This window comes from Ambystoma mexicanum, chromosome 12, assembly GCF_040938575.1.
Source record: "Ambystoma mexicanum isolate Mex_15411 chromosome 12, UKY_AmexF1_1, whole genome shotgun sequence".
Classification (NCBI taxonomy): Eukaryota; Metazoa; Chordata; class Amphibia; order Caudata; family Ambystomatidae; genus Ambystoma; species Ambystoma mexicanum.
In genome coordinates, this window is record NC_090936.1 from 686,472,544 (window position 1) to 686,493,900 (window position 21,357).

Genomic DNA, 21,357 nt, shown 5'->3' on the forward strand with positions numbered 1-21,357 from the left:
GTAAGAAAGAGTAGAGAGGTTCAGGTGTCCCATGGTGTAAGGCAGACTTCAGAGACGAAAGGAGGTTTGCGATGCAGCCTCAGTGAGGTTCACACAGTTTACGTCAGGCACAGCCAAGGTGGGATTTTCCCCAGACTATAATCCAAGAGCAAGGGGTTCTACTTCAATGAACAATTGACTGCTCCTCTCTCCTCTTCAGCCACCACGATATTGTATTTCTCAAATCTGCTCTTGCCTGGATCGCCTCCTACCATGAATGCCAATCATTTAATAACTGTTAAAACTCACAATCCTCTGACCCCACCCCTCTCCCAATATGCATTCCCCAAGAATCAGTCCTTGGACCACTGCTCTTCACCCTCTATAACTCTGCACCAAGAAGATTTATCTCATCCTTTAGATTTAACTATGACCTATTTGCTGATAACACAAAGATAATGTGCTCATTTTCCTCCTTCACCCAATCCATCACAGAACAGGTTTTAATTCACTTTAATTCATCACTGGATGGCTCTCCACTGCTTCTTGATAAACTCTATAAATGGAAGTCCTCTTTCTCCCAGATTCCAATGACACCCAAATGTGCTAGATGGTCGAAATTATGATTATTTTATGATTTTGCAGAAATAGTGCAAAAAGTCTGCAGATGAAAATTTCACGTTACTGTGAAATTGCAGAATGGCACATGCTGCGCTTATCTTGTCTTTTTTTAAATGAATGGCTGATAGACTTTTCATTGTTAGTTGCCATGGGTCAAGCATGCAGACAAATTCCTGATTGTTGGTGAATGATCCTGTCCATGCTGCCCATCCCTGCTCCTCCATGAACCCTGAACTGGGAGGCCGTGAATAATTTCAGTGCATGCAGCAGAATTAACTTGCATCATTATGAAGTTCATTCTTTTTTCTTCCTTCTACTGGAGATTTGTAGAAGAATAAGACAACTATTTTCTGCAGTGGGTCTCATTAAGACTATGGGCTTCATTACGAGTCCGGCGGTAACCGCGGCGGTAAAACCGCCTGGTTACCGCCGGACTCGTATTACCATTCTGCCTCCGTGATTCCCGGAATTACCGGGGCATTACAACCCCGGTTTTCCGGGAATCACGGAGGCGGAATGGTGTTAATCCCCATTCCCATCGAGTCCTATGGGACTCGATGGGAATGGGGATCATGGAAACACCGGCAGCATCTCGTAATGCTGCCGGTGTTTCCTCGTCCGCCTGCAGGCGGGCGGTGTTAAACCCGCCAGGTCAGACCTGGCGGGAACATCACCTCCCGCCTGCAGGAGTCGGGATCAGGCGGTCCGGAAACAACAGTGGCGGCGGGTTTACCGCCACCGTTATTTCCGGACCGCCTGAGTTATAATGAGGCCCTATGATAATATTTGCTTTCCAATAATTCAATGAAGGTTACAGGTGTTTCACCTACTCAACATGTACTCCTTTTATTATGACAATCAACCCAAGTCACCCTTCCATTGTGTCATGGTATTTTCTACAGGCTGTCATGAGAATATTTGGACAAACAGCATTACAACATAACAACTACGTTCAAGTGAGTGACCAAAGCAAGGATTTCTTCTGCACCTATATTCATCTTTCGCATATCTTAAAAATATGTAGCTCAGGCACTCAGGCAACAGGAACAAAGGTTATAAAAAGAGAGAGAGAAGCAAGCCACCATAATATTTCATAACCTGTACTTCGAAGGGATTGTGTCCTCCGACGTATTCCTCATCTTAGATATCTCCTTCCAGCTCTGCTGGCCTCGGAAAATTTTTTCTCTAGAGGGCGCTGCGCGTCGACGTTCTCCGAGTCGATGTCCCTCGACAGCCGCCGTATCGACGCTCGACGTCATCCTGCCTATAAAGGCCGCGCGCAGCGTCCGTTGCTCAGGTCCGTTTTTCCGCGCTTACTCAGTGCCTCGGAATACCGTTGCTCAGTTCTTAGTCAGATTAATCCTATTTACCTCGAGTTATTCGATCCGTACTCGATGGCTTCCTCGTCGGAACCGACAACTCCTCGATCCGGCTTCAAAAAATGTCGAGATTGTGGGAAAAAGGTGTCGTTGACCGATCCTCACAGAATTTGTCTTTGGTGCTTGGGAGCTGAACACCATTGTTCGGAATGCAAGGACTGTATGTCCATGACAACTAAGGCCCTGAAGGAGCGTAGGGGGAAGCTGGAGAAAGGTAAGACTTTTAAAGCTTCTTCTTCGTCGACGAGGTCGAGACATTCGTCTCCTCGTCACCATTCGCGCTCCAGGTCTCGGAGTGGGTCTCATCACTCCTCGAGATCGAAGCACTCGAAGAGGAGACGTCGAAGATCCCCTTCTCCGTCTTCCTCTTCCTCTGTTTCGCCAAAAAGAATCCCTTGCCCCACGAAACATAGTTCCCGGGCTGAATGGGAGGAATTCCGAAAGAATATGATGAGCGTCTTCGAGAAAGCGGCCTCGACCCCCTCGAAGATTGCCGAGAGCGATGCTCTGGTCGAAAGACCCGAAGGTCAAAAACGCCGCGAGTCGCAGAACCCGGCGAAAGAAACCTCTCGAGCGCGTTTCGAACCCTCGAGCAGGACTATGACCTCCAAACCTTCCTCGAAGGTTCCGTCGACGCCATCGACGAAGGTCCCGTCGACGTCGAGGTCGATGTCTTCGACGCCGTTGTCGAGGGGACCTTCGACACACGGGTCTGTCGACTCGACGCCGGCCTCGACACCGGCGTCGACGCCAAGAAAAGTCACGGTTACCACACATCCAGTGACTATCCCCAGGCCCTCGACGTCGATGGCGTCGATATTGTCGAGTAGAATTCCAATTCTGTCGAGGTCCTCGAGGCCTCCAGCTCTGTTTTCGACGCCACGCTCGAAGCCTTCGACGTCGGCGTCGACGACATCGACGCTTTCGAGGCCAATAATGACAAGTTCGGCACCCTCTGCCTTGGAAATGGGATTTACTCCCTTTATGAGTTCAGAACAATTGAGAACTATATCCTCAATTTTAGAAGAGGGTGATTTGTCTGAACAAGACACATTTGAGTTACAGGGACCTGTAACCCCAGTTAGAGAGGAATTTTCCTCTGAAGAGCGCAGATTAAAGGATCTTCATGATTCTTTACATGAGGCAAGTGGGTTAGACACTTCCCCTGAGGTGGAGTTTGCTAAACCAGACCCGGGGGAGCATGCTGAAACCCCCTACAGAGCCTTAATGGCCAGGATTACAGAGTTCATGGGGTGGTCTGCACCTTCACAATCTTTCCAACAAGATGACCTCACGGATATTTTTGACAAAGGCCCACAAGAGGATCCTGTGGTGCCCTTTCATAAAGCTCTTCAGAGAAAGATCATGACAAACTGGGAAACCCCAGATGTAATACCAGCAGTAAATAAAACACTGTCTGCAAAGTACAGGGTATCTTCCACAGACCCAGAGTTTTTGTCTAAACACCCATCCCCAGAAAGTCTGGTGGTACAAGCAGCATCCTCTACCGATGTCAAGACAGCTTATCCTACAGTCCCACAGGACAGGGACGATAAAAAATATGATGCTATGGCAAAGAAAGTCTTTTCAGCATGTAGCATGGCGTTAAAGTCTGTTAACGCTACTTGCACCCTTGCTAGGTTCAGCCATACACTTTGGGAGTGTGCTTCTACAGCGGCTGACTGCATCCCGGAGGCAGAAGAAAGGGATGCGTTCCTGAATATTATACAGGACGGTAAAGACGCTATGTGCGAATCCCTCCAGACGGGCATTGATTCGGCTGACAGTATCAGCAGAGCAATGGCGGCAAGTACATCAACCAGGAGATTCGCTTGGTTGAGAAAGTCGGGTTTTGTCCCAGATGTGCAAGCCAGGCTCTTGAACATGCCATTCGATGGCTCTTCTTTGTTCGGGAAAAAGGCGGATGACAGTTTAGAGAAACTGCAAACTTCAAAAGCTGCAGCAAAATCCCTAGGAGCTGCAATCCGTCAGACTCCTTTTCGTCCCACTGGAACCTCTGCGAGGGGCAAGTCCTTTCGCTTCTACTCCGCTTTCGGAAGAGGTAGAGGACGACCGGCTCAAAGGGGTCAAAGAAGAACTACCCGAGGTGGACGGGGTAGATATTCTAAAGCCGCAGCAACAGCAGGTGCCTCTTTACCATCAGCATCTGCATCAGCCGCCCCAAAACCACTCTGAGGACTCCCCTCACAGGACACCTGTAGGAGGCAGGTTGACTCAACATCTGACGGTATGGCAGGCTATCACGTCAGATGCTTGCGCATTGGAAACAGTCGGCCAAGGTTACTGCCTGCCTTTCCTACGTATACCTCAGAGTCATCCACCGGGGATCAGCTCTCAGAAAGCTCCAGATCCGCTCCTCTTGCAGGAAATTTTGGACCTGCTAGAGAAAGGTGCCATAGAACCGGTACCTGTAGCGGAGAGGAACAAGGGCTGGTACTCCCCTTACTGTCATGACCGCAGCCTCCAAGGAGTCAGGTTTAGCCCAACTGCCTCGGAAGCCGGGTCACAACTTCATTTCCAGGCACCCATCGGCTCCCATAGGGGCCTTATGGACCTTGTCCTGGCGCCAGTGGCGCCAGGCTCATAAGGGGACCCAGTCCCGGCACAGGACGTGCCGGGCTCATGATGCAAGGAATGGTGCTTGGGTGGACCTACCTGCTGCAGACCATGTTGCTCACTCACCTGCAGGATGAAATCCTCATCCATCCATGGCTGGAACTACTTTACCTTCTGGGTGTGGCCAGCACCACTCCCTGGGACTGGATACTGGAACTATTCTGGAAGCTGGGACTTCTTTCCTGGGCGAGGCTGCTGTGGAAGGAGACACCTAAGCACTCCAGTAGGCTATTTAAACCACGCCCGATCAGAGCAACGTGCTTCGCGTTATTCTGCAATAGCAGCAGGACGCTCACCGTGTCAGCTCCAGAGAATCTGCAACTTCTGCATCTAGGGAAGAGAAATCCGTAATCTTACCTTCTGAAATACCATCTTTGTCTTCTGCAGCATCTGAGAAGGGAAAAGAACACCAGATTAGCACGAGATAAAACCAGCGCAGCACTTACCCAATCCATCGGTGCATCTCAAGCCACGGGCTGCAGCTCTCCATTTTTCGGCACCCTGTGGAAGCAAGGACATTGGTTAGTAACCTTCGTGAAACTTTTCCTACCTGCGCTGCATTCTTCTCGCCTCCGCCGACGCTGCTACTCGCATCTGCAAAACAAAAGGACATCATTAAGAAATACAAAACTCCATCCATACGCACGTGTTTTGGGCAGCTCTCATCTTTCTCACTCCTCGGCGCATTCCTCGACATCTATTTCTCTACCCAGCTGCTTCTGCAACCTGAAAAAGGAAAAGAGACATTAAGAAGTGCTTTAAACTTCGAATTGACATTTTTTACTTACTTGCCTGCAACACCTTCGCATTTCCATCGCTCTCCATTCAAGCAACCGCCGTTCGTGCTGCTAACGACGGCCTAGCTCCAAATCTTCATCCTCTGCAACCAAGAGGCTGGACAATTAACCAGTGAAGTAACTGGCTTCGGCGCCCCTGCACAGACGCAGGATGGAGAGCTCCGCTTTCACCTATATAAGGTGAGCACATTTAGCCTACGAACTACGTGGGGATTACCAGGAAGGGGAGTCAGCTTGCCTGTCAGGCTTATATATCCTATTAACCCCTTGCTCTCACAATTGCAGACACCTCACCCTTCAGATCAAGATCTCAGTGAGGAGAGGGCCTTTCCAGGGTGGCATTCGAGGCCTGCGCGTGACCCTAGAAGACTCCGAGAACCCCCAGCCCAGACCTGCGCCTCCGAGGGATTCAGGTGAGCGTTACAGAACGCGAAGCCTACCGCAATATTCCCACCCAGGCGCAATGGAAACCTCGGACACAGATCAACTGGCTCAAATGCTTGGGGAACTAAGGGCAGAAGTACACGCATCTCGCCAAGAAACAAACGCTTTACGAAGGGAGTTGATCATGGCCAAGGAACGGACTGATGATCTGGCCAGACAGTTGCTACAGGCTCAAGCGGGACAGACGCCACTGCCTCTCTATGGAGGGGGCGGCACGCCTACAACTTCAAGTAATCCGGTGCAAATTAATCTGCCAGGGAATGTGCCTTTGGCCCCGCCCGAACGTTTTTCCGGAGATCCAAAGCGATATGCAGTATTCATCAATCAATGCCGCTTGCACTTTCTGTGTAGACCCGCCGCATTCCCAACGGACCAAGCCAAGGTAGCGTTTGTACTCTCCTATCTTAGCGGTAGTGCTGCAGATTGGTCCATTCCTCTCGTGACACAGGATGACCCGCTCCTCTATCACTTTCAAGACTTTCAGACCAGTATGGAAAAGTTGTTCGCAAGACATTCACAGGGGCAGGCCTTGGACAATGAACTCCTGTCACTCAGACAAGGTAATCAGGATCTCCTGGCTTACATAGCGTCCTTTAATAGACTGGTGGTTGAGACCAGGTGGCCTGAAGATAAGAGAATCACGCTCTTCTACAGAGACCTACGTGGGGAACTTAAAGACGTTTTAGCACAGGTGGTTAATCCGCCGCAAGACTGTTCAGATTATATCGACCTAGTGGTCCAATTAGATCATCGGCTACAGAACAGGAAGTCCGATCGATCCAGATTTGAAACCCGGGTACTTTCAAGACCTCAGAGCTCCGCTAAAGGGAATGACTCCGTGGAACCAATGCAAATAGGAGTAGTAAAAGGACCATTAACTCAGAAAGAACGGGAAAGAAGAAGGCAATTACAGCTGTGCCTATACTGTGGGAATTCTGGACATTTCCTTCGTGATTGCTCAGTGAAACCGGTCAAGAAGACCGTAGGAGCTTCTGATAAAAATGCTGAGAAACTGGAATCGGGAAACGACCTCGCCCGACAAGCGTAGAGGTCCGCTTGCCGAGCGTTAAAACCAGTTCCTTGACCTCGCATTTGGTTATGCCTATGGTCCTGATAAGTCCCAATAGACCAGATCGCATGCATGCTATCAAAGTATACATTGATAGCGGAGCAATCGGTAATTATGTGGACCACGACTTGGCTACCAGGATGGATCTTCCCCTATGTCCCAAGATGGTAAAGGACGTAATCACTACAGTGGATGGTACTGAAATAGCTTCCGGACCAGTTTCTCATACCACCATGGAGGTAACGTTGTCATGTCAAGGCGGACATCGGGAGAAGATCGTGTTTGATGTAATCAAGGCCCCGCAGTTTCAGGTGATTCTGGGAATGCCTTGGTTGGAAAAGCACAATCCTCAGATAAACTGGCGAGCCAAGGTAATTCGGTTTCCAGAATGCGCTTCAACCTGTTATCCTCAGTCCGAAATCAAGCTAGCAGCCATCACTTCCGAGGACCCCCGATTACCTCTGGAATACCAAGAGTTCAGCGACGTCTTTCAGAAAGATCAAGCCAACACCCTGCCACCGCATCGGTCATACGACTGCCAGATAGACCTGATACCTGGGTCCACCCCTCCGTGCAGCAGAATATATGCCCTCACTGAACCAGAAAACCTCCATCTCAGGCAATACTTGGACCAGTACTTGGCTAACGGATTCATCCGCCCCTCGAAATCCCCGGCTTCCTCAGCTTTGTTCTTCGTCCCGAAAAAGGAAGGTGACCTAAGAACGTGTATCGATTATCGCGCCCTGAACCAGATTACAGTCAAAAACCGATACCCGTTGCCATTGATTCCTGAATTATTGGACCAGGTAAAAGGCGCCTGCATATACACAAAGTTAGACCTCAGAGGAGCTTACCATTTGGTACGCATTAAGGAGGGCGACGAGTGGAAGACGGCCTTTCGCACTAAATATGGATTATTTGAGTATCAAGTAATGCCCTTCGGACTATGTAACGCACCGGCCGCTTTCCAGTATTTCATGAATGATGTCCTCAGAGAACTTATTGATGTGTGCGTAGTCGTTTATATTGACGACATCCTGGTATACTCAGCCTCAGAAACTGATCATCGTAGACACGTCACAGCGGTTTTACAGAGACTTCGCCAACACCGCTTGTTTGCTAAACTGGAGAAGTGCACCTTTCACGCAAAGGAAGTGGAATTTTTAGGGTTCATCTTATCACCCAACGGAGTTCACATGGACTCAAGAAAAGTGGATGCTATCACCAAATGGCCTTCCCCAACGTCCGTTAAAGGTGTGCAGAGCATGCTGGGCTTCGCTAATTTTTACCGAAGGTTCATTCCTGAATTCTCTCGGGTAGTCCAACCTATCACGGCTCTTCTGAAAAAGAATAAAAAATTCGAGTGGACTCCAGAAGCCGAACAAGCCTTCCAAGAATTAAAAGCCAAATTTATCTCTGCTCCAGTCTTAAGGCATCCCCGTCCAGAACTTCCCTACATCGTTGAGACAGACGCTTCCAGTCTTGCAATGGGGGCGGTGCTGTCACAAAGAGACCCCGAAACGCACCAGTTACACCCTGTAGCCTTTTGGTCTCGCAAATTTTCGGCTCCTGAAATCAACTACACAATTACGGACAAAGAACTCTTGGCAATTAAGTCCGCCTTTAAGGCCTGGCAGCATTATCTTTTGGGAGCCCGGCACACAGTAACTGTAATCACGGATCACCGTAACCTCCAGTACCTGAAGTCAGCTAAAGCTCAATCTTCGAGGCAACTACGCTGGGCTTTATTCTTCGCAGAATTCGATTTTGTAATCACATTTCGACCAGGCGTTAGGAACGGAAAAGCAGACGCCCTTTCCCGGATAGGGGTAGACGAACTTACAGCTAATCCGGAGCCGGTGCCAATAATTCCTGAACAAAAGATACTAGGAGTAATCAACACATTATCCCTCGAAGAGATTAAAGCAAGGGTCAATAAGCTCATAACTCCCGAAGATTCATCGAATTGGCAATTGAAAGGAAAGGATTTTACAATAGATCAGAACCTATTGTATTTCCAAGGAAGACTCTTCTTACCCTGCGCTGACTTACAAAAACAGGTCATCACCTGCTACCATGATTCTCTAATGGAAGGACATCCTGGAGTTGCCAAAACCTCAGAGAAAATTAAAAGGCATTTTTGGTGGCCATCTTGGAGGAAAGATGTTAAGGAGTTTGTGGCTTCTTGTGGTATCTGCGCACAAAACAAGAGTCAGAAGGAAAAACCAGCAGGATTATTACGTCCAATAGACATTCCACCAGGCCCTTGGCACACGCTCTCGATGGATTTTATCACGGATTTACCCCCTTGCTCCGGATACAACACAATTCTAGTGATCGTAGACCTTTTTTCAAAAATGGCTCATTTTATCCCACTGAAGGGTTTACCTACAGCTTCCATTCTAGCCCGAGAATTTCTTGAAAACATTGTCCGGTTACACGGTTTCCCTTCAGTACTAATCTCTGACCGAGGGAGCCAATTTATTTCCCATTTTTGGCGGAGTTGTTGTCGTTTAGCACAAATTGATGTACGACTTTCCACCAGCCATCATCCTCAAACCGATGGGCAGACTGAGAGAACTAACCAAACTCTAGAACAATATCTGCGCTGCATGTTGCATCAATCCGAGGGTACTTGGAAGGATGTCCTTTGGATTGCTGAATACGCTTACAATAATTCAATCCATTCTGGGACGGGAAAAACCCCTTTTTTCCTGCTGTATGGAAGTCATCCTCGAACCTCAAATCTGGACCCACCTCAAGCTCTCGGAACACCTGCTGTTGACCATCTGCATTCGACAATAACTCAAGCATTTAAAGAAGCCACAGCTCATCTTCAACGAGCTAAAGAGTCATACAAAAAAGGAGCAGACCAACATCGAAAAGAGGCTCCTCAATATCAAAAAGGAGATCAAGTCTGGCTGTCCACTAAACATTTATCTTTAAAAGGGCCACGCACCTTCAACCCAAGATATTTAGGGCCCTACTCAATCACGGCCGTGATTAACCCAGTGGCTGTCAAACTAGAATTACCTACTCGAATGAAGATACATCCTGTCTTCCATGTTTCTCTCCTGAAACCTGTGCAACCCGGAACCCGTTTGACTAAACCTCCTGAGCCAATCCAAGTTGACGGAGAATCCGAATTTGAAATTCGAGACATCTTGGACTCCAAAATTTCCAAATCAAAACTATACTACCTGATTGATTGGAAGGGATATGGACCCCAGGAGAGATCTTGGGAACCCTCAAAATATGTACATGCACCTCGTCTAGTCCGAAAATTTCATCGGGCTTTTCCCAACAAGCCAAAACCTCCGGAAAAGACAAGCTTGGGAGGGGCCTTGAGGGGGGATGCTGTCATGACCGCAGCCTCCAAGGAGTCAGGTTTAGCCCAACTGCCTCGGAAGCCGGGTCACAACTTCATTTCCAGGCACCCATCGGCTCCCATAGGGGCCTTATGGACCTTGTCCTGGCGCCAGTGGCGCCAGGCTCATAAGGGGACCCAGTCCCGGCACAGGACGTGCCGGGCTCATGATGCAAGGAATGGTGCTTGGGTGGACCTACCTGCTGCAGACCATGTTGCTCACTCACCTGCAGGATGAAATCCTCATCCATCCATGGCTGGAACTACTTTACCTTCTGGGTGTGGCCAGCACCACTCCCTGGGACTGGATACTGGAACTATTCTGGAAGCTGGGACTTCTTTCCTGGGCGAGGCTGCTGTGGAAGGAGACACCTAAGCACTCCAGTAGGCTATTTAAACCACGCCCGATCAGAGCAACGTGCTTCGCGTTATTCTGCAATAGCAGCAGGACGCTCACCGTGTCAGCTCCAGAGAATCTGCAACTTCTGCATCTAGGGAAGAGAAATCCGTAATCTTACCTTCTGAAATACCATCTTTGTCTTCTGCAGCATCTGAGAAGGGAAAAGAACACCAGATTAGCACGAGATAAAACCAGCGCAGCACTTACCCAATCCATCGGTGCATCTCAAGCCACGGGCTGCAGCTCTCCATTTTTCGGCACCCTGTGGAAGCAAGGACATTGGTTAGTAACCTTCGTGAAACTTTTCCTACCTGCGCTGCATTCTTCTCGCCTCCGCCGACGCTGCTACTCGCATCTGCAAAACAAAAGGACATCATTAAGAAATACAAAACTCCATCCATACGCACGTGTTTTGGGCAGCTCTCATCTTTCTCACTCCTCGGCGCATTCCTCGACATCTATTTCTCTACCCAGCTGCTTCTGCAACCTGAAAAAGGAAAAGAGACATTAAGAAGTGCTTTAAACTTCGAATTGACATTTTTTACTTACTTGCCTGCAACACCTTCGCATTTCCATCGCTCTCCATTCAAGCAACCGCCGTTCGTGCTGCTAACGACGGCCTAGCTCCAAATCTTCATCCTCTGCAACCAAGAGGCTGGACAATTAACCAGTGAAGTAACTGGCTTCGGCGCCCCTGCACAGACGCAGGATGGAGAGCTCCGCTTTCACCTATATAAGGTAAGCACATTTAGCCTACGAACTACGTGTGGATTACCAGGAAGGGGAGTCAGCTTGCCTGTCAGGCTTATATATCCTATTAACCCCTTGCTCTCACAATTGCAGACACCTCACCCTTCAGATCAAGATCTCAGTGAGGAGAGGGCCTTTCCAGGGTGGCATTCGAGGCCTGCGCGTGACCCTAGAAGACTCCGAGAACCCCCAGCCCAGACCTGCGCCTCCGAGGGATTCAGGTGAGCGTTACACTTACTTTCTCATTCCGAAGAAAGACGGAGGACTGAGACCCATCTTGGACTTGCGAGAATTGAACAAATTCCTCAGAAAAGACAAATTCAAGATGGTCACACTTTCTCAGATCCTCCAGGCCCTTCAGTTCCAGGACTGGTCGGTATCTCTGGACCTTCAGGACGCTTATTTCCATGTGCCTATCCATCTCAAACACAGGAAATACCTGAGGTTCGCAATTGGCAACTCTCACTATCAATTTCGAGTGCTGCCATTTGGGCTGACCTCCGCCCCGAGGATCTTCACCAAGTTAATGTCGGTAGTGGCTGCAAGTCTAAGGAGGGAAGGGATTCACGTCTACCCCTACCTGGACGATTGGCTGATCAGGGCTGTTTCTCCGGAACAAGCTCAGATCCAGCTAAATCACGTGTGCCACTTCCTTCACAGACTGGGTTTCTACCTCAATTTAAAGAAGTCACAAATGATACCATCGCAGAGACTCCAGTTCATAGGAGCGATCCTGGATACTTCCCTGGGAAAAGCCTCGCCACCAGAGGTGAGGGCTCAAGATATTCTACAGATGGTTACCAAGTTCCAGCATGTCCAACGTCTCCCAGCCTTCGACTTTTTGAGGTTGCTAGGCCTCATGGCATCCTGCATTTTCCTTGTGCCAGAGGCTCGCCTGAGAATGAGATCCCTCCAGTGGGCACTGAGGACTCAGTGGTCACAATTCTCAGGGAGAATGACAGATCTTCTTCAGGTTCCCGGCAGGGTGGCTCGAGACCTTCAGTTGTGGGCCTGTCAGGAGAACATTCTGAAAGGAGAACAGTTTTGGCAACCCTGGCCGGAGATAACAGTAGTCACGGATGCCTCACTCACAGGGTGGGGAGCCCACGCCAACGACTTGACCATCAGCGGTCGTTGGTCTCCATCGGAGTCCAGACTACACATCAACCTGTTAGAGCTGAGAGCCATCAGACTTGCGCTGAAGGCTTTCCTGCCAGCTGTACAAGGGAAGAACGTCCTGGTAATGACGGACAACACGGTGGCCATGCATTACCTCAACAAAAGAGGAGGCGTAGGATCACTAGCCCTGTGCAGAGAGGCGATGCAGCTCTGGTTTTGGGCAATCCAAGAAGGAATCTCTCTATCGGCAGTTCACCTAGCCGGAGAGAAGAACTTGACAGCGGACGCTCTGAGCAGGCAGAACACAGTCTCCCACGAGTGGGAGCTAGCTCAGGAAGTCCTTCAAGAGATCTTCGCCCTTTGGGGAACCCCTCAGGTAGATCTGTTCGCCACCAGCCTAAACAGGAAATGCGACCTGTTCTGCTCAAGGGAATTTCCTCCGAGAGGAGCTCTGGGAGACGCGTTCATAGTGGACTGGGAGTTTCCGCTTCTGTACGCGTTCCCACCGGTCCCTGTCATTCCTCAAATGATCAGGAGGTTGAGAAGATTCCGGCGAACCATGATCCTAATTGCCCCGGATTGGGCCAGGAGAAAGTGGTACCCGGACCTTCTAGACTTGTCCATCTGCCCTCCAATTCGACTTCCACTCAGCGAGAACCTACTCTCACAGAAGGGAGGTCAGGTTCTCCATCCAGACATCAAAACCCTCAACCTTCACGCTTGGCTTCTGAACGGCTGAGGTACAAGGATTGGGACCTCCCTGATGATGTTATGGAGGTGTTGCTTTCGGCAAGGAGGCCAGCAACAAAGTCTTTATACCGCTGCCGTTGGAACAGATTTTGCAGCTGGTGTAGAGAACAGAATATCGACCCATTTTCATGTGGTACACCAATGGTTTTGTCCTTCCTACTATATTTGGCAGATTCAGGCCTTCAAATTGGCACCATTAAGGGCTATCTCGCAGCGCTATCCATCTTTAAGCGTACTGCGGAAGAACCATCCTATTTCAAATTACCCTTGGTAATACAGTTTCTAAAGGGGTTAACCAATGTTTATCCCCCAAGACCATTCCAAGTTCCCCTATGGGATTTAAACTTAGTACTAACTTTCCTGATGGGTAAACCTTTCGAACCTCTCCATTCTTGTTCGTTAAAATTCCTTACCCTTAAAACTGTTTTATTAATAGCACTTACATCTGCTAGAAGGGTGAGCGAATTACAAGCTCTTTCTTGTAAACCCCCTCCTACAATCTTTCACAAAGACAAAGTTGTCCTGCAAGTGAAGCCTAATTTCCTCCCAAAGGTGGTTTCTGAATTCCATATCACTCAGAAGATTACCCTACCATCTTTCTATCCTCCTCCTCACCCGGGGAAAGAGGAAGAGAGGTTACACAGACTAGACCCTAGGAGGGTTTTAAGTTTTTACATTAGTAGACTAGCCAGGATAAGACAGGCAGACCAGCTGTTTGTAGGTTACACAGGTCACAAGCTGGGGTTACCAATAACTAAGCAAACCATTTCCAGATGGATCATTCTAGCCATTCTGGAATGTTATAAACTGGCAGGGAAAGAGCCCCCTCAAAACCTTGGGGCTCATTCGACCAGAGGTATTGCAGCTTCATCGGCCCTCAAAAGAGGCGTGCCGGTTAAAGACATATGTGCGGCCGCTACATGGTCGTCTGTCCATACCTTTACACGTTTTTACAATCTGGATTCCTCCTCCAGTCAAGAGACTAGGTTTGCAAGGGCTGTACTGCATTCTATTCATCAATAGAAGACAGCGTGAAGTCAGTACTCCCTCCTCCGAATATAGAATACTGCTATGGGAGCCTATCTAAGATGAGGAATACGTCGGAGGACACAATCCCTTCGAAGAACAAGTTACTTCTTACCTTGTAACGTTCTTTCGACGGGATGTTCCTCCGACGTATTCCTCATCGACCCTCCCATCCATCCCCGCAGTTCTACTTCCCTTGTTGTTGCAGCTTACGCTCCTTCAGGGTGATTAGTCTAGTCCAGACAGTAATACTGTGGGCTACAAAACGGAACTGAGCAACAGACGCTGCGCGCGGCCTTTATAGGCAGGATGACGTCGAGCGTCGATACGGCGGCTGTCGAGGGACATCGACTCGGAGGACGTCGACGCGCAGCGCCCTCTAGAGAAAAAATTTTCCGAGGCCAGCAGAGCTGGAAGGAGATATCTAAGATGAGGAATACGTCGGAGGAACATCCCGTCGAAAGAACGTTACAAGGTAAGAAGTAACTTGTTCTGCTTAGTGTTAGAATTAACATCGGGCAATTAAGAATTCCAAAGTCACCACCTTTGGTATCAGAGGTTGATCTTCAACTTGCAATACTAGTTTATCAGGAACCAGTAACTCTAACGCAAGGTTCCCCTTATGTGGGCCTCTGTTATGGACTGCAACTCACATTACCCCTAGGCATTATAGTCAGTGGTGAAAGATCAAAGGTGTTGTAGTACAAATCATCTGGACGACCAAAATGATGAGGTCCCCTGCCAGTTCCTGGTTACCAGAAAGGTGGGAACTCAGGAGGCCGGTAGGCATCCTTAGCCAGTGGATGTTGGGCCCATGGATGCTACTGGGAGGATCCCTTGGTCACCCCACCTTGGTCCCAATAACAGGGTTTGAGACTGTAATAGTGTTGCACCTCAGACCAACCTAGGGTACCTACGCCTACCCCTAATCTCTGGTCTGGTAGGGAAGTCCGGTCCTCACAGCTCTGTCCTTGTACATACCCATTGGGGGAAGCTGTAGGGTAATATAAGTACACCCTCTTCCCGACAGAGAAAGCCTATAGCTCACCATAAGCAGACCCAAACTCGTAATGTATAAAACAGAAGCTTTCCTTTTAAATTAGAAGGTTTCCCTGCCCTCATTGGAAGCAAGTCAATACATAGTGCTACATTCTCCACTGACACACCAAATAACTCCTTTCATGGGGGTTGTAAGACTTGTGGTGAACTCATCAGAAACTGAGCTTCAACATTGCAGACCGGCAGCTTCCTGAACATTGTAAACGTAATGTGGGAAATAAAGACACCAACCCATTTTCCACCGGCAAAAGAATATTAGGTCAGGGATACAAAGTTTCAATTGCCCCACATGCACAGTGTAATATTAAGAACAAAGGGCCTCATTACACGGTAGGCGGTGAACCATGGCGCTATTAGCGCCATGGTTCATGCTGGTAAAATACCGGCACCGCCTTGGTGGAAAGGGGAATTACCGCCCCATTCCAAGGTTGGCGGGGCGGTAATTCCCCCTTCCACCATTGCCCTTCCCCATTCCCATTTTTGCCCCATAGGGCACTATGGGAATGGAGAAGGTGCTAATTACGGTACCGCAAATTGCAGTACCGTAATTAGCTCCACTGGTCCCTTTGCGGGTTGGTTTTTAACGCCTGCAAAAAGCAGGCGTTAAATTCCCCAACCCGCAAAGGGACCTCGTAGTAAGGCGGTAAGGATTTACCGGTACCGGTAAAATACCGGTACCGGTAAACCCTTACCGCCTACCGTGTAATGAGGCCCAAAGTCTTTTGAACGCTCACACAGTGGCCCTCATTACGACCCTGGCGGAGATCGTGGTGCAATATGCACCATGGAGCACGGCGGAAAGCTGCCGATACCGCCATGGGGGTTGGCGGATTTACCGCCCCATTCCGACTTTGGCGGGGCGGTAAATCCCCATTACCCATTTTACCCTTCCCCATTCCCATTTTTGCCCCATAGGGTATAATGGGAGTGGGGAAGGCGTTAATTACGCCACCGTAAAATACGGTGGCGTAATTAACAACAAGGTCCCGTAGCGCCATGGATTTCTCCGCCCGGAAAAACCAGGCGGAAAACGGCTCCATGGCGCTACGGGAACTCGTAGTAGGGCGGAAGGGTCCGCCGCGAATACTGCTGGCGTAAACCCACTCCGCCAGGGTCGTAATGAGGCCCAGTGTGTTTTTAGCTTCCATTTCAGAAGCTGGAAGCACTAAAACCATGCACTAAAACCATCAGCTCAGCACAGGCTAGCCCAGGGAAGGTTGAGGTTGAAAACTAAAAGTCAAGATGGCAGGCAAGCCTCTTAAAGCCTTAGCTGCCCTAGGTGTGCTCATGGAGGAAAACCAATCCCAGCCCTCATTCTATTACCGCATCCGCAGACCCTCAGGGAAAGTCCCATCTAGGGCTGGAGGGAACATAGTAGAAAATACTCCAACCCCAGTTGTCAGTGTGGGCTGCGCGTGGAGGTGTGCATTTGAAGATGGCTGGTGAGCGGTTGAAGGAGCAGAGGGTGGAGAGGTGAAACGGATTTGAGAAGAAACTGCAGCGGAGAACAGAAAGAGGTGGTGAGTGCTAAGAGCATCAAGGAGGACGAGATAACATCAAAAAGTGGGAGTGAGCAGGAGTAGGTGGTAATGGGGAGGAAGGATCGCTCAGGGGCAACGCGTTTGTCTTGGAAGCAAAACAACACAGCGCAACACGAATCGCGATCCCGTGCTTAGAAACCACTTGCTGGTATTAAGCGAATTATAAATGAACAATAAAATAAAAAAATAAAATCAAAAGATAAGAGTAATCAGGCAAATTCCATAGGAATCCACTGCAGTAACTCCAGTATGAAAATGACAAGTTGGTGTTAAAGCATGTTCTTCTTTTGACAGGCAGCTAGTCGATAAAGTGTTGCATTCTGTATCCTTGCTCAACCTATCAGAAGAATAAACATCCCCCACAGTGCAAAGCAGGTGCTTAACCGAGTTTGTCATGTTCTCTGGGTTTTGACGTCCATTTTTGCATTCTTGCACTCGAGAGTGACTATGTTTCGATTGCGCTTTTATATGTAAACCAATTATTTGCTGGCTTTAATTATTTTTTTATTTTATTGTTAAAGTGTGGACCTAGCTCTAGAGCAGCAAAGTGCTGTACATAGTGTGGCTAGCCAGCATTTGGACTGGCATCTTTTAACAGTATCTTTAAGAATATGTTATTGAACACAACTGAAATTAACTAAATTGTGCAAATATGAATGGTACATATACAGTGTAACATTGTATTCTATAAGACTTTTACTTCTCACTTAATGCTACGTTTGAGATACTTTTGGTTGCACAGCCATTTCAATTTATGTTTGACCACAACATAATTTATTTGTTTAAATATTTTTGCAACAGTCAATATTTGCTTTATGTTTTACAGAGGGATTCCTGGAAAGAAATGCGGATCTATAATCTTGATTGCTGAAGAGCTAAATAATTGCAGAGTGAGTATATTGAATGTTTTTTGGGGTACGTTTTACACCTCCTTTTTAACTCCAACATGTTTTCAGTTCTTTTTCTTTCTCCGGTCCCCTCCTGGGCTTTCTGTGCTTTTCCACCTCCTGTAAACTCTAGCATGCTCATCACCTTTCCCTTTCTCTCCCATGCGTACTGCTTTCCCCAACCCCACCACCTTTTCTGTTTTCCCCACTCTTCACACCCTCAATGCTCTCTTCTTCTTGCTCCACTTCTTGCTTTCCTTGTCTACACCTATTGCTGTTGCCCGTCTCCTAACATGTGCCACACCAAGCTGGCACTCCAGACACAAAATATCTTGCTTCGGCACACTGGGTAATCAAAAGACTAACTTGAGCCAATTCACTACACACTGAGATCAGTTTACGCAATCCAAATCTGAGTTCATAGTTGAATCTTATTACAATGCAATGGACAGCATGATTCTGTGGCGTGAATCATCAGAGTGGGTGTCACCCATTCTGGCATGCATACCATTCCTGGAGGCACGTAATCACAGCAAATTATACACTCACTGCTGCCTGCTGTATGGCACCCGCAGACTCTGTTTAATATTCCAGATTCTTCATCTGCCGTCAGAACGAAGTGTTTTTTCTCTGCCTCACAGTGAGATATTCCATAATATTGGAAAGTTGCACATAGCGGCACCCTGTACCCGTGGTCCTTCTTGTAGGTCCTGCTTTCACTGGTCCATTTCCTGGTGAATTAGTTTAACAGTCAAACTAGCACTGTAATAAAACAGTCTGGGTTGTTTGTAACAATGGAGACTAGGATGAGAATTTGAATATAGCTGGTGGGTATCATTTCAATGATAAGACCTAGAGGTTTCTGTATGGTAATATTTTTTGAATACATACTTTAGAAAAATTAGATCTTTCCAGATGTAAAAAGCACTTCCCTCATATTCTATGGCTGTGTTCATTGTCTTAACTAGCTCCCTTTCTTGAAACATTTGAGAAAGTACTGGATGGTGGTCAGGGAGCATCAGGAAATAAAGCCTGTTTCAAAATTAGCATTTACTCCAGTGATATTTTCACTTGATGCTTACCCAGTGCAATGGGACAAGCAAAATCTCTTGGGTTTTGTCGACATGTCTAGGGAACAGATTCAGTGCCTCTTGTATGAGGGGTCCATGGTTACTTTCAAATGTGTTCAGCTGAAAGGATGACCGAGACCTGGATGTGGGTTTATGGGCCCCCAATGTCTCCTTCTCTGTCTTTGAACAAATGAAAGGAGGGCTCCCCTGCAACAGGGCTGGAATTTCCAGGTCTTCGTCCTGGCCCTTTCTACTGAGTTCCCTTTGTCTAGAGTGGCTCCCCTTCTTTGGATTTTGAAGTCTCCCTGACTGTAACACCACCATGTACAGTCATGTACAAGACACCCTCTTGTGACATGTAAGGCCTAATTGGCTCTATTGGATATTAGTACAGAAAAGCGTGTTGATTTATTTGGGTCTCATTTGAAGATTGAATGTCAGTGATGTAACTAATTTTAGAAGGCATCCTTGAAGATGCACTTGGGCCTCAAAGTTGCAGACTAGTGCCCCAAGTAAGTGTACCAGAATGATGGATGACATTGTCTGTCTCATTGAACTTTCTAAACTGTTTAGAAATGGGTTAGGACAACCCACACTCTTTAGCAGTGGTAGGATTAAAATAAATGTTGCACTTCTGAGGAAGACATATGATATGATAAGACATTCATAGTGAGCCTATACACAAGTGTTTCAAGGTGCGATGAGGCAGGGGAGGGGAACAAAGGGGAGGACAAGACAACGATCTTACTAGGCCAAATGACAGGGAGATCGCACAAGTGCAGGGGAGAGGGAAGGGGAAAAGTGCCAGGGGAGTGGGAGGAGGAGCAAGTGCAAGACATAGGATCAAAACATCGAAAAACAAGAAGTGCGGCCAGCAGGTGGCAGTGCAGGGGTTAAGTACAGACAACAAGTTGTTAGATAGTGCAGGTAGGGGGACTGAAGGGTTGCAGATACAGCCCCAAGTGCTCGGTTGCCATTAGGCAGCGCAGGTGTGCAACTGGGAGGGCAGGGACCTGGGCCCGTGGTTCAGAGGGTAGCCAGGTAAACAGTGCAGTATCAGACAGGAGGTCAGAAGGGAAGAGGAAGAGAGAAGGCAGAAGGAAAAAGGAGAGTCTTGAGCTGCATCCGGAGATGGTTCTGCTTAAGTTTCAGAGAGGCAGGGAGGATGTTGCAGAGGGAGGAGCCAGCAGAAGAGAGAGATCTGCCCCCAACTCGTTGCTTGGAAAAGCGACTGACCCTCAATGAGTTAGAGGCGGAGGGGCGAAGAGCTCAAGTAAGCTACTGCAGAAGAGAAAGCTGGAAGGCCACCAGGGGGCGCGCAGGCAATGGCTGCCTGATCGTACTGCTCCTGCCTCGACTGGGCAGATTAAGGGGATTGAGCCCCCCTGACCCCCACCAGGCGGATCCAGCACGTCGGCGCTGTGAGGAGACACCCCCGGGCACCCATAGAGCGAAACAGCGATGCTCGAGGACCCCGGGAGGCACGAGAATGAGACCTGCGACGGCAGCCGGGGACGAACCTGTGCAGGGCCTCCGCAGCCGCGGCGCAAGACAACGGAGAGGAGCCCCGCGGGAGCTGCGCCGACACGGTGAGGAGTCCCCCTCCCCCCGCCTCACCCGGCTAATCTCCGATCCTCCAGCGCACTCGGCCCGGGGAGCGGGGGCCACAGCGGGACGGGGGCTCTCCCCGCATTGTGAATCGGAGCCTTGACCCTCCCCCCGGCCTCCGAGGCACGCAGAAGGAGCAGGAATCACACAGAGGGAGACAGCAGGACCTGCATCACGGCAAGGGGGGCCAGAAACCAGTCTCCTGTCGGCCGCGGAGGAAGAGGGACCCAGGTGGGGGTCAGCAAGTAGGCCCAAGCGCCAAGGGGAGCCCCCCCTCACGGGGCAAACACCAACAGGCCAGTGAGGCCCCTGCCGGGTCTCGGCCGGGTGCGTGCCCACCCGCCCGGGGACCGCCCCGGCCCCCCCCCCTGCGGGGGCTCGGAGACGCTGGACTGGGGGGCAAGGACCACGGAACCAGTTGCCCACACGGGGCAAAGAGCGAACTGACCAGCGGACCGCGGCGACTCGAACACAGTGGGGCGTGTGCCCGCCCAATAAAGACTCCCCCGGCAAAGACATACCACAACAAGGTGGGAGCGAGCCTTGTCCTGGGACCCCCCCAAAATTCACCACGGCCCCTATCTGAGTGCCCTAGGAAGTAACCACTGGCTGTCCCAGAAGGGGGTGGCCAGATGAACTGGCGGAAAACCTTGCAGGAATTTCGCTTTCAAGAGATGGCGAGCAGCAAGAGAAGCCTAAGCCCCACTAGAGGAATGGCCCAGTCGGAGGCCCAGGCACCTTCCACGACGGCCATGGAAAGAGGTATCGCCTCCATATTGCAGGAAATTAGGGACATGCGATCCGACATCGCCCAGAAATTTGAAAAAATTGATCAAAGGGTGGACAAGGTCGAG

The 21,357-nt window shown here is 49.2% G+C and overlaps 1 protein-coding gene across 3 annotated transcripts in view; it reads left to right on the forward strand.

Annotated features, from left to right (window-relative positions):
• Positions 1-21,357, forward strand: part of CPNE8 (copine 8) — a 2,424,038-nt gene that overhangs the window by 1,269,787 nt on the left and 1,132,894 nt on the right. For all 3 annotated transcript variants that reach the window (XM_069629223.1, XM_069629224.1, XM_069629225.1), the window contains one exon: positions 17,765-17,828. In XM_069629223.1, coding sequence (XP_069485324.1) covers positions 17,765-17,828 — 64 coding nt within the window. The remainder of the gene's footprint in view (positions 1-17,764; positions 17,829-21,357) is intronic.